Raw genomic sequence first — 12560 nt, forward strand, 5'->3', positions numbered from 1 at the left:
GAAAAAAGCCAGCTATTATGCTACAGTATTGTTTGCTGATGATTTATTGCCTGGTTATGTGCTGAAAAATGTATTAAGTGTTCTGGATTCTACAGTGTTTTCTAAACTGGCCCTGAACCCTTACTTCTAAAGAATCAAAAATGCCATGAACAGAAAGAAACGAGCTCAAAGAGAACAGCATCCTCCCCTCCCATCTGCAGTGAGCAGGCTGCTTTCTCGCAGATCAAGCTGTTTCTCAATATTCCATGCAAGTTAGTGTGGTTAAGAATGGGGAGTCTCTGTAACAATGCCCAGGTTATTTCTGTGCTGAAAATTTGCTGAATCTCTTGAGACTTCAGTTTTACCATTTCTAAAATGAGGATAATTAATAGCACCTACTCACAAATTTGTTGTCAGAATTAAATGGGCTAGTTCCTAGAAAGTGTGCAGAATAGGCCCTAGTCCATAATGAGTGGGTGATGAGTACCAACAGGTCTGGGCTGTGCCAACACCATTAGAAGCCTTTGTGAGCAGTGTTTGGGGCAGATTGATTTCCAAATTCATTGTGAGGTTTTAGAGGTGTTCCTGTCATTAAATTTTGCATAAATTTTTACATAAATTCCTATAGCATAGAGTCCTAACAGAAAGGGAATTTTATCATTTGCCAGCTATGTAAGCTTGGAAAAACTAATCAATTTGATTTATTTCCTCTCCAAAATGAAGAATACTTATTCAAAGGTTATTAGGAATACTGAATGAGGGCAAATATATAACACATACAACAGAGTTCCTGGTATGATAGGGACCAAACGTGTCTCAGATGACTTTAATAAGATGCCCCTAACTTCTATATTTTAGCTTATAAACTTACATGATGGGGCCACTGCAAGGTCAGGTTGATTAAAAAAAAATAGTTTCATCTGTTTATAATAAGGATATACCTTATGGGAGAATCAGCAGATATAAATGGCTCAAATTACAGAAATAGAGATACTTTCACACAGCTGATAACAAGTGGAATTTTCACTGTCTTGAGAGGCCATAAAACCTAGTACTATAAATGTCTTTGGAAAACAATTATACCATTTTATCACCAGCAATATTAATGTTAAAAAAAAAAAAAAAAAAAAAAAACAAGGTGCACTCAAATCTGCTGCTACTAACTGATGTCTGTGGGGCCAGGCAGAGTTTGTCTTTCACCCCGAGCCCTGGCACAGGGGGCCAAACACTACTTGCTGCATTGTTGTGGTTTTAGTTTTCTTATTTCCTCCATCAGGCCCTTGGGGAGATTTCTTGAATAATTGAGCTTGGATTTAAATAAATATTTGGAGGATGGGGAGAAGGAGCTGCTTTTGGAATCAGCAAAAATATGATATGTTGGAAGAAAGTTAAAACAAAATAAAGGTTCCTAAAGGGAAAACTGTGAGGGGGGTACATACGTTAGAGAGGAAAGGAAAAAAAATTAAAGGGAATCAAGAAGAAAGTCCAGGCACTTTAGGAAAAGAAGGTAAATGTATTGTATTTTATATTGTTTTAATTACCACATTTTTATAAATGCCTGTATTAGCCTGCTAGGCTGCCACAACAAAATACCGTAGACTAGGTGGCTTATACAACAGAAATTCATTTCTCACCGTTCTGGCAGCTTAAAAGTCTGAGGTCAAGGTGCTGCCAAGGTTGGTTTCTCCTGAGGCCCCTCTCCTTGACTTGCAAATAGTAGATTTCCCACCATGCCCTCCCATGGACTCTGCTCTTTCTTTGTTCATAGATCCCTGGGAACTCTTCCTCCTTATAAGGACACAAGTCCTGTTGGGTTAGGTCCAACCGGTAAGACCTCTTTGAAATTACCTCTTTAAAGTCCCTATCTCCAAATATAGCCACACGTAGGCCAGGGCTTCAACATAGGAATTTTACGTGAAAAGAATTAAGTCCATGACAAGGTCCATCCCAAGTAATAAATATATTTTGTGCTCAAGGATAATAATGTTTCATTAGAATTACTTTCTTCAGTCTCTTTTTTATGGAAGGCTCATAAAATGTATGAAATAATTCAGAATGTCATCTTTCTTAGTCTTGATGTCATTTATTTAATTGTAAATTTATAAAGTTTACTTTGTAATAATATCTTTGTCTAACCCAGTTTAAAATTTTTCTGAAAATTTAGCAGGCAGATCTGTGAGCCCTGCCAGCTGGTTGCAGGGCACCATTGAAGCCTCTGTTACCGTTTTCAAATAGTAGTTCAAAAGTGAAGCAGGCAAACCAGGATCCAAAGATATCACAACTGTAGATAGATCAGAGTTTGAAAAGGGATTTGGGCATTTTCAGAAATTGCAGTTTAAAATTCCATGTCTTAGGCAAGTCTTTTTGGAAGTGGGAATGCCTTGTGAAATTAGTATCTTGGTGTGTGACCTTGTGAAATTAATCTCTCTGTGCCTCAGTTCCACCCTTTCCCAACCTTCCCCCTATGAAGGCAGGGACCAGGGCCTTTCAATGTGATAGTGCTCCCTTGGGTCTAGCCCAGTGTCTGACTTGGCCTTAAGGAACTCTCCATTCATTTTTGTGTTTCATAAAACACAAAAATGAAACTGTTGGAGAAACTGCAAGATCACTGCTTTACATTCCCACCTAGGTTGTCTGAGTCTTCTGTCTCCCCCTAAAAAAGCAAAGGAAGGCCAGGGCATCGCCACACCCACTTGGTTGCCCTGCAGAGAGAGAGCTGCTCCAGGCAGCAGGCTAGTGCCCCCCAGAATATCATTTCAATGCCTTATTGTGAGAATCACAGAATATGGAATCTGGGAACAGTGATTTACCTACTGCTTGTATGGTTATGATGCATTTACCATTTGAACTTACATTTTCTCAGTTGTAATAGTAGAAATTCATAGAGTCATTTACTCTGAACATTTTTTTAGAATTCAATGAGATAATAAAGGTAAACAAAAACATTGCAAAAGGTAAAACACTATAGAAATGTTGCTTATATTTACTGCTTTTTGTTAGTATACACCACAAACTTACAACCTGTAGATGTATTCAAAATGATTTATTCTTTTCAAGGCAGACTGAAGGAAAAAAATAAAACAAATCAAAATGAAATAAGCCATTAGCAATACATTTCAGGGGACAGGATAATTAAAATTTTCTTTTGGAAACAAGGTTAATTATGAGAGGAAAATGTTAGTTGAAGTTTTTTTAGTTACTGTTATGAAAGTACTAATCTGTATGAGCACAATGACAAAATCATAAAGAAAATTGTACAATTTTGATAAGGTTTTGTATGTAAGTAGTCATTCAAACTTATTTTCTTTTACACAGTGACCTTTCTTTGATATACAGGCACATGGGGTACTTAATACCATATAATTTCATTACTAGCAATGTCACCAGGTAAGATTCAATAAGACTATACATCTGAAATGTGTCATGTCACTTCTCCCTTGCTGGAGAACAGAGAAACAAGCTCTCAAGGCATATGATACAGGTTGGAGCCTGGCCAAGGTGTTGCTGCGACTCTTCAGTGAATCTAGATCTTTATTTGCAGCATCTAGCAACAGCACGAGTTCTTTCTGGGGCACTGGTGACACCTTGTATATCACTAGTACTTACTCTGCCAAAAGGTGGCATTGAGCAGAGCCCTTGGGAGTCTTACACAGCAGTAAATGGAAAGGGAAGGATGGGGATCAAGGACAACTTTTAAAATTGACTTTTATTCAGCTTAAACTCAAATGGAATGATACGACTCTGCGTGCAGACATCTCTCTGTGGCGCAGTTCCAAGGAAATACGTTCCTTCCTGAGCCTCAATATTAGTATGTCTGTATTAAATGAAGTGTTTGCAATGTATGCCGCACCAAATTGAACTTTTAAAAAATCTTCTTTGTCAGTGTTAGTGCTTCATAAGAGGACTATAAAGACTCAATTTAAATGTGGTTGTTCTAAGATGGAATCATTTTGAGAAAGAGGGGGCTTAGTATCATACCTGCTTATTTTCTCTCTAAGTTGTCTAGTGATTTTTTTTTTAATGTAGAGAAAAATGCACTTATAAAATAACTTCTCCAGGCCTTGGCCTGGTGGCTCAGTTGGTTGGAGCATTGTCTCATGCACCAAAAGGTTTGTGGGTTTGATTCCTGTCCAGGACACACACCCAGGTTGTGGGTTCGATCCTCAGTTGGAGTGCTAATGGGGGGGGCAACCGACCAGTGCTTCTCTCTCACAGTAAACTAACTCTCTCTCTCTCTCTCTCTCTCTCTCTCTCTCTCTCCACCCCATATCGTCCTTTAAAATCAACAACAAAACCATATCCTCAGATGAAGATGGATAAATAAATAGATGCATAAATAAACAAACAAACAACTTCTTCATCCTATTAACTGTTGGAAATTTCAGCTACCCTATTTACTATTTCCCTCTATTCATCTTTTCCCTTCTTTTGTGAAATTTCCCAAATAGACCCTCTCTTCTTTCTTGACCATCCCTGATGTTCACCTGTCTTGACTGAGATTTTATTTACTCTTGATCAGGCACAAGGCTAACAGGAAATAATCTTGAACAAAACACATGTGCATGTATAATACCACTTTGGTGAATTTGAAAAGGCCCCTTAATGGAAGTGGCATCCAATCCAAGCCCAAAGAATAAATGGGAATTGGCTAGATGGAAATGTGCTCAGAACACTACAGCATATTCAAAGAACCCCAGGCAGGAGGAAAAGGGTGCACTTGGGAAATACTGGCAACTTTGTATGGTTTAAGGGTAGAGTTAAAAGATGAAGAAGCGTTATAAACAAACTGGAGAAATAGACTTAGGAAGAGCTTTAGGTGCAGAGAAAAGGAGCCCAGCCTTTGGAAAACAGAGAGAAACCATTTAAGGATGTTAGTCTGGGGAGTAACATATTCCAATTAATGGCACATCAGATATGTCTGACACAGGGTAGAGTATGGTCTGACAGGTTAACTTTAGATAAAAATAAAGGACATTGATTTTTACTTTGTGGTACTCTTGTTAAATCCATTTTGGTGTCATAGTGTGCTCTTTAAAAACCTGAAACCTAGGTCACTTAAATATTGGGCAATAATATATATCATTTGTGTACATACATGTGTGTATGTGTGTGTGTATATGTGATGTATGTGTATATATATATGTGTGTATATATATATGAGGGATATATGTGTATATATGTTTATATGTTTGTGTGTATGTGTGTGTGTATATATATATATTTATATATATATATAAATTCTATGCTAAGTGATAGCTCTATTCAAAATTGTCCAAGTACAAAGATCTTGTGATAGTGTGTCATTGCTTGTTGTCTATGATTTGTGTGATTGAGACAATAGGCTGACAGATCTTTTCAGTGCATGTGGGATTATATAGTTTTACTGTGGTTCAGAAACTTTCTAAATTTTTAGCATTAATTAAATAATATAGTTAACTGCAGTAAATCTCTATTTTTACTTGATAGAACAAAATAAGACAAAGAAAAGCTAGAAATGTTTTGTTTGAAACAAAAACTATAGCTTATTATCAATGAAAAATTCAGTGTCTCTGTCAAAAATCAGAATTTTTAAAATGGTCCGTTCAAGTGTACAAACCGGATAAAACATTATTTACATTAAAGGAGACAGAAAAAATACTGGCAGTTAACTTTTAACTCTTGCCTAACTACTTCATCAAGTAGTATGAAATAAAAAAGAATTTTTCCATTAGCTGGAAAATCTGCACAAAATACATGCTAGCAACACCACCACCAACACATGTTTTTTAGGGCTAATGATTAATAGCAATAAAATAATATTTATTTAATATTTATTTATTTTATTAACTAATTTTGATATTAATAAATTTCCAGTTGCCATTAAATTTTCTTAATTGTGTGCATTTTTCTTTTTGAAACATTTAAACTTTTTTGAAGCATACAAATTTTTATATTCATATTTTTACTGTATGTAATTTTAAGAATTCAATTATACTTATTTCAAAATGTTATATTAAATTTTATATTTGAATTGTTAAGTACTTAGTGTCAGTACTTTATTTTATGAATTATGAATTTTTATTTTCCAAATATAGATATTGAAATGCCAGTATTGGCATTTTGTTCTGATATTGCTTTCATTAGCAAAAAAGGTTAAGTGCTATTTTCATCCATTGATGACGGTGAGCTGAGCAGATTATGGTGACTGGGGAGAGACCAAAATAAACGAGTGAGGCAGGTGCTGTCTATGGAAGAAGAGGAAAAAAGATATTCTGCTTCTTGTGTGAACTTTGAATAAGTATATTTATGAACATTATCATCCACATAGAGAGGGAACACAGAGAAAGAGGAGAAATGCTGAGAAAAGGGGAAGGAAACAGAAGAACAAACAAGAAGACAAGTAACAAATAGCATCGTTTAGAAAATGCTACCATTTCAATGAATCACTGTACAGGAAATTCACGCCCACTTCCTCCTGCCATCTCTGTACTGGTTTTGGAAGTTTTAGATACATCAAATACACTGTGAAGGATTTGGCATTTCTGGGATAGCCCAGTCAAGTTGAGGACACATTAAAGAAAGACAATGAATAACAAACATCAGGAAGCTCACTTCAAGATTCCTTTCAGTTCCTTAAACCTGAGCTACTTTGAATCTGGCTGGAGTCAATTCCCTTAAGACTTCCTGCCAGTCTGTGAGGTTAGGAGTGCTACAGTAGTTTCTAATCTTACAGTGAGGAATGCAGTGTATGTATGTGTGTACTCTTACATTCCTATGATGAGAATATGAATATATATATTTTTCCAGGAAGATGATTTACTACAGTGATTACATCCATAGTATGGGTAGGACATTCCTTTGGATACATTTTTGGTTTAATAACCTATGCTATCTCATCAAGGTGCATAACTACTTTTATGTAGAACCTGAAATACATGTTCCCCTTTTTAAAATAATCTTGGGAAATAATTTGTGGACATAACTAATTGGAAGCTACTTATATTTTACATTAGTAAATGTCAAGTTTGAAAGTTTTGATAACATGGGGAAGCTCTAAAGCATCAGGGTAGATCCATCAAGCTACTTTAATTTGTGTTAAGGATACTATAACTGCATTTTACTTTTCAGTTCATGAGCCCTTTAATTTCTGATTTTTTTTTTTTGCCTCTCCCCATTTGCTGCACCTTTAGATACTCATGCTACACTTAATGTGAAAGAATACTGTGCCCTGGCAGGTGTGGCTCAGTGAATTGTACTAGTCAGTGAACTAAAGGGTCACTGGTTTGATTCCCAGTCAGGGCACTTGCCTGGATTACAGGCCAGGTCCCCAGTAGGGGGCGCATGAGAGACAACCACATATTGATGTTTCTCTTCCTCTCTTTCTCCTTCCCTTCCCCTCTCTCTAAAAATCAGTAAATAAAATCTTTAAAAAAGAGAATATTGTATATGCTTTCCCCCTTTCTATACCAAGTTTGAAAATTCTAGGGAAAGGGCTTTAAATTATAATCCTGTAATTGTATACAAGGGAGGAAACATTAAGAAACTTACTGCAGAGCTTAATTGTGGTATAATTTGTTTTCTGTGATTTGAGAAGAACTGTAAACAAACCTATGGTAGGTATGGGTTAAATGGCTTTCCAGGTACTTTGGAAACCAAAGTTTCCAACTCTGAGACCTTGGAATTGGCTTCTTTTTCCCAAGTTTAAGACACTGAACTGTCAAATAAAAATGGTGTCTAAAGTATTAGGACATTTTGAGGTCCTACTATGAACAAGCAATGTAGGAATTTTCTTTTGAATTTTATTCCAGAAATTTCTACTACAGGACCACTTGGCATGGGAAGCACCACCACCAGTACCACCCTTCGGACCACAACTTGGAGCTCAGGCAGGAGTACCACCCCGTCGATGTCAGGAAGAAGAAACCGGAGCACCAGCACCCCATCTCCAGCTGTTGAAGTGCTTGAAGACATTATCACACAACTTCCATCAGCATCATCCCAAATCCCAGCTCAGGAAGAGAGCTGTGAGGCTGTGGAAGCCCGAGAAATCATGTGGTTTAAGACCCGCCAAGGACAGGTGGCAAAGCAGCCATGTCCCGCAGGAACTATAGGTATGTCTGTCCTACAGAGCTAAGCTAAAGGTGTGTTGTTACTTTGGCTTGCTCTTCTAACATTTTTTTCTTTTCTTTCTTTTTTCTTATCTTTTCTTTTCCTTCCTTCCTTCCTTCCTTCCTTCCTTCCTTCCTTCCTTCCTTCCTTCCTTTTTTTTTTTTTGTTATTTCACATTTGCTTCAATTTTGGACTCATCTAAATGTCAATTTAAAGCAGTGTATTTTCAGAATTTGAAAATGCATTCTAAGGAGGCAACAGGTGAGAATTTGATGGGAACACGTTGAGATCAGCACTTTCCACCCGTGGTGTGTGGTCTCCGGTTGGAGTTACACTTAGGCTGTGGATGTCCAGGCTACTCCAGGGAGACAACTCTTCTCTGCAACAGTTAAAGAGAAAGCTCTGGAATTCTGTGGGCTAGGCTGTTAACGGCCTCAAATATCAATTGCAAAAAGTGAGGTTGAGCACCTGTCTGTTAGAAGACAAACACTGACACTACCTAATTTTTAACAATAGATGTTTGACTATTCTTTTTACCAGTCATTTAGCTGTCCTTGAATAGTTGAAAGCTCTTAACATTGTCAGATTTCTTGCAGGCAGAAATCAGAGTCTGGCTTATTCAACATTCATTACAGAGAGAGCAATCCTGCATTTTCTCCAAGGAATATTTAAGAACTAACTAGCTCTTCACTCCTTCTTTTTCACTGATATGATTCTTAATATCCTCAATTGGTAATCATATTTTACATACACTTTTTAAACCAGAAATTGTCTGATTGTCTTATTGTCACATGCATTGATCCTCAAGGAACTTTTCTTAGTACAGCGAATAAAATTTTCATTATTCCATGTATGTAAGTAAAACAGATACACAATACATATCACTGGAGTAGCATTCTTAGAGGCTGTATCTTCGAGTGTTATTGATTTGTTTACTTTAAGGAAGCAGGCCTCTCTTAGAGAAGTTCCAAAGTGGATGTGTCATTCTGAATCCCATCGTATATGAACTGGTGGGAAGCACAGAGGTATACTGGCTTTTACAAAGGTGCATGCTTATAGTTTTTTCAGCTGAGTAATTAAAACTATTCAGAAATCTACCTTTCCTTTATGAAGGGAGGCCATGTTTAGTTGTAAAGTTTTCTGTGGTAACAGAATCAGGAAATAGTTAGAAACCTTTTCCCTGGCTGGCGTAGCTCAGTGGATTGAGCGCAGGCTGTGAACCAAAGCATTGCAGGTTCGATTCCCAGTCAGGGCACATGCTTGGGTTGCAGGCCATGGCCCCCAGCAACCGCACATTGATGTTTCTCTCTCTCTCTCTCTCTTTCTCCCTCCCTTCTCTCTCTAAAAATAAATAAATAAAATCTTTAAAAGAAAAAAGAAACCTTCACTCTCTGCACTGTCCCCTTAGTCCTGGGCCTCAGTTCCTTCCTCATTGATGTTAGAGCTCCCTACTTCTTATGTTTGTTGTCAAAGTTAGTGAAGCAACTTTATTTGAAAGCACTTTGCCCTCAGAAGTAAGTGACTATTTTTTGGTGAAAACTGGGAAAGAGATTTAAAGGAAGTTTTCAGAGGCCTCCACCCCCACAAGAATGTTCATAAATAGGGCCTTACTTTTGCCTTTCCTGGTCCCTTCTGCTGTGCTGTTGTTCAGGCCCAGACTGCTTCCCACTGGAACCACTGCCACAGCTTCCCACAGCTTCCCACAGCCTCCATATCGCTCCCTCAAATCCTCCTCCATGAGGCCACTACAGTTGTTTCTGTTAATGAGCTCATTTCTCTCATCTGCTTCATGATCTTCATTGATTTCCCAGCACACACAGAAGACAGACAAGGGAGTTTATGGTCTGGCTTTGCCTGCCTTTCCAGCTCCATTAAACAACTCTCCTATCTTGCAGACCTCAGTTGAAAATGCTTGAAGTTGCCCAAACACAACATGTTTTTCCTCCACAACAAATGCCCTTTTCCACATTGTTTTCCTGAAAAACCTGCAGACTGCTGTTAAGACTCACTTGCTCCCTTGCCTCTGAAAACTCAAGCAAGAAGCCCACGAAGACAGGTGCCATAGCCATCTAGTTCATTCAGTGATTCCCCATACCCAGAGTAGTTGCTGGCGAGTGCTTTAAGAATATTGAGGGTTTTTGTTTGTTGTCTTACATTTCTCCACAGCCAGTTGCTATGCATGGTGTTAAAATAGACATTATCTCAGTTTAATGATCTCATTTTTACCTTTGCTCATATTAAAGCATAGCATGGACAGAAAGGCCTTGTAAGAAAAATGGTTTGAATATCTAAAGACCTATTTCTCTCATTATTTTAGGAGTATCAACTTATCTGTGCCTGGCTCCTGATGGAATCTGGGACCCCCAAGGACCAGATCTGAGCAACTGTTCTTCTCCTTGGGTCAACCATATCACGCAGAAGGTAAGTCATGCAACTGACTAAAGAGGTTTGCTAAACCTGGGACCTGTGTTGTTGATCCTCACGGCTGCAAACAAAATAGTCAAGATTTTTTTAATGTGTAAAAATTGTCTCATTATAATTTCATTTATGATTTAATGACAACCTATGATAAACTAATTCTGGAATTTTGTTGTTTTTAAAGGATAAATTTGTGAACTTTATCTAAGCCAGGCAGTATTAATCATAATAATTTTGTTATTGATAAAATTTCTATGGTATTGTGAACTGCAGATATTAAAAAAGTCTAAGAGATACTATAAATCAAGCATGCAAAAGCTTCTAGCGCACATACATGGAGATGTCCCTGTGGAAATAATAATTACAATGAAAATATCTACCTTTGGAATTTAAGCCATTTGATAAATGTCCTGTAACCTAATCATTTATCAGTGTTAAAAGTATACACGTGTGTGACAGAATTTTGCAGACTCAAATTTGCAGGGCTTATTTGGTTGCAATATGTTGAACATTTTTATTATTAATGCACTGTGGGGTTTCGAATTGATTTCATTACAAACAGAGACCAGATGTGCATTTATGCCAAAAGGGCTGTGGGATGAATCTTTATTATAGCAATTTGTGTGGATTTATTCACTCCCAAAATGGAGAGTCCTTCTATGGCACATTAGCTATGCTACGGAATTTCTGAAAGAGACTTTTCCTGAGAAATATTACAAATGATGGCCTTACTAAAAGCCTGTCTGTGCCATTTGCTCTTTCCTCTATTTGTTTTTAACTAGGCTGATCCTCAATAATATACTGTATAATAATCCATAAATATCTACCCAGTAGATCATTTAGCAGATGAGTCGTAACTATCTATTTACCCTAAATCATGGAAGAACAGTGGTTATATTAACTCTAGTTACCCTCTTACATATGCATCTCCATACTTGTTGCTATTCATAATGATCTTCTCCAATTTCAGCACTGTTCCTGCCACAGTTTTTATGTCCTTTGATTTTTATTACAATGTAGCTCAGACCCCAGGGCAAATAACTCTTGCTAGATGTGATCAGATTAAGAGATCAGTAGCCTATCTCCTTACATTGCTGTCTTTTAAGAAATACTCCCTACATACTTAGCCCAGGGGTTAATATTAATTCAGTAATAATTCACCTAGAACGCTGAGTGGTTTTCATGACAATTCCTGAATATGGTTGGGCTATTTTACTGCAGAAATTACTGGGCAACTTTAATGATGCTTAATTCTTTTCTTCCCTCTGCAGACCTGCTAATCTTATGACAAAAGAGATAATTCCTTGCAAAGACCAGACAGCTGTTGTTGTCCATTTGATTTATGGATGGGGTGCTTTTGTTTTCTAACAAATATGTTCCATTCTTCCCAGGCATTTCTGTTTAATCCTGTAGAACAACAAAATTATGCTCTTATAATTTTATTAAGGTTCTAGAATTTAAGCAATTGGAATTTATAATAATACCTTAGCTTGATTACTTACATTTACAAAATCTTCAAAAGTATAACAGCAGGCTTTAGAGCACAGCAGACTGGCTTATGTAACCAACCCAAGGTCGGTGTTGGAGCTCATGTCTTAGTTGGGTCTGCCTTTATCAAGACTTCATGTGTAGCCTCCACACTGGCTAATTGGGAATAGATCATGATTGTCTTTGTATCACATACTCACTGACCTAGTGTCTTTCACTTCTTCCCACCCTCTTACCTGATGTGTCCCTCATACCACTATATATGTATGCTACTCGTTGGATATAAATGGCATTTGCACAGGTTTCTTTTCAAGAGAGAGTTAGTATGCAGTGTTCAAAAAATTATTTGTCTGTATTTTCTCTCTCTCTTCCCCAAAGCATTCTCCTCCAAATCCACACATTTGCTCATTTCCTTCCTTGGTACCAGAGCCCCAACAACAAGCAATGGAACATTGGAAGAGGGTTGTTTATAGTGGAATTCAAAGAGGGAAGCTGAACTGCAAGAGACAGATCAGGAACCCAGAACTAGTAATAGGAGTAAAGTTATTCCCAAACTCAGGCCTGTGGCTGCTGGATCCAAGGGACGA

The 12560-nt window shown here is 37.4% G+C and overlaps 1 protein-coding gene across 24 annotated transcripts in view; it reads left to right on the forward strand.

Moving 5' to 3' along the window:
• ADGRL3 (adhesion G protein-coupled receptor L3) overlaps positions 1-12560 on the forward strand; it is a 755368-nt gene that overhangs the window by 600451 nt on the left and 142357 nt on the right. For 22 of the 24 annotated variants that reach the window (XM_036021098.1, XM_036021052.1, XM_036021016.1 and 19 more), the window contains 2 exons: positions 7767-8069; positions 10385-10488. In XM_036021098.1, coding sequence (XP_035876991.1) covers positions 7767-8069; positions 10385-10488 — 407 coding nt within the window. The remainder of the gene's footprint in view (positions 1-7766; positions 8070-10384; positions 10489-12560) is intronic. The other 2 variants (XM_036021045.1, XM_036021097.1) reach the window with 1 other exon arrangement.

The sequence above is a fragment of the Phyllostomus discolor genome, chromosome 1 (genome assembly GCF_004126475.2).
Source record: "Phyllostomus discolor isolate MPI-MPIP mPhyDis1 chromosome 1, mPhyDis1.pri.v3, whole genome shotgun sequence".
Classification (NCBI taxonomy): Eukaryota; Metazoa; Chordata; class Mammalia; order Chiroptera; family Phyllostomidae; genus Phyllostomus; species Phyllostomus discolor.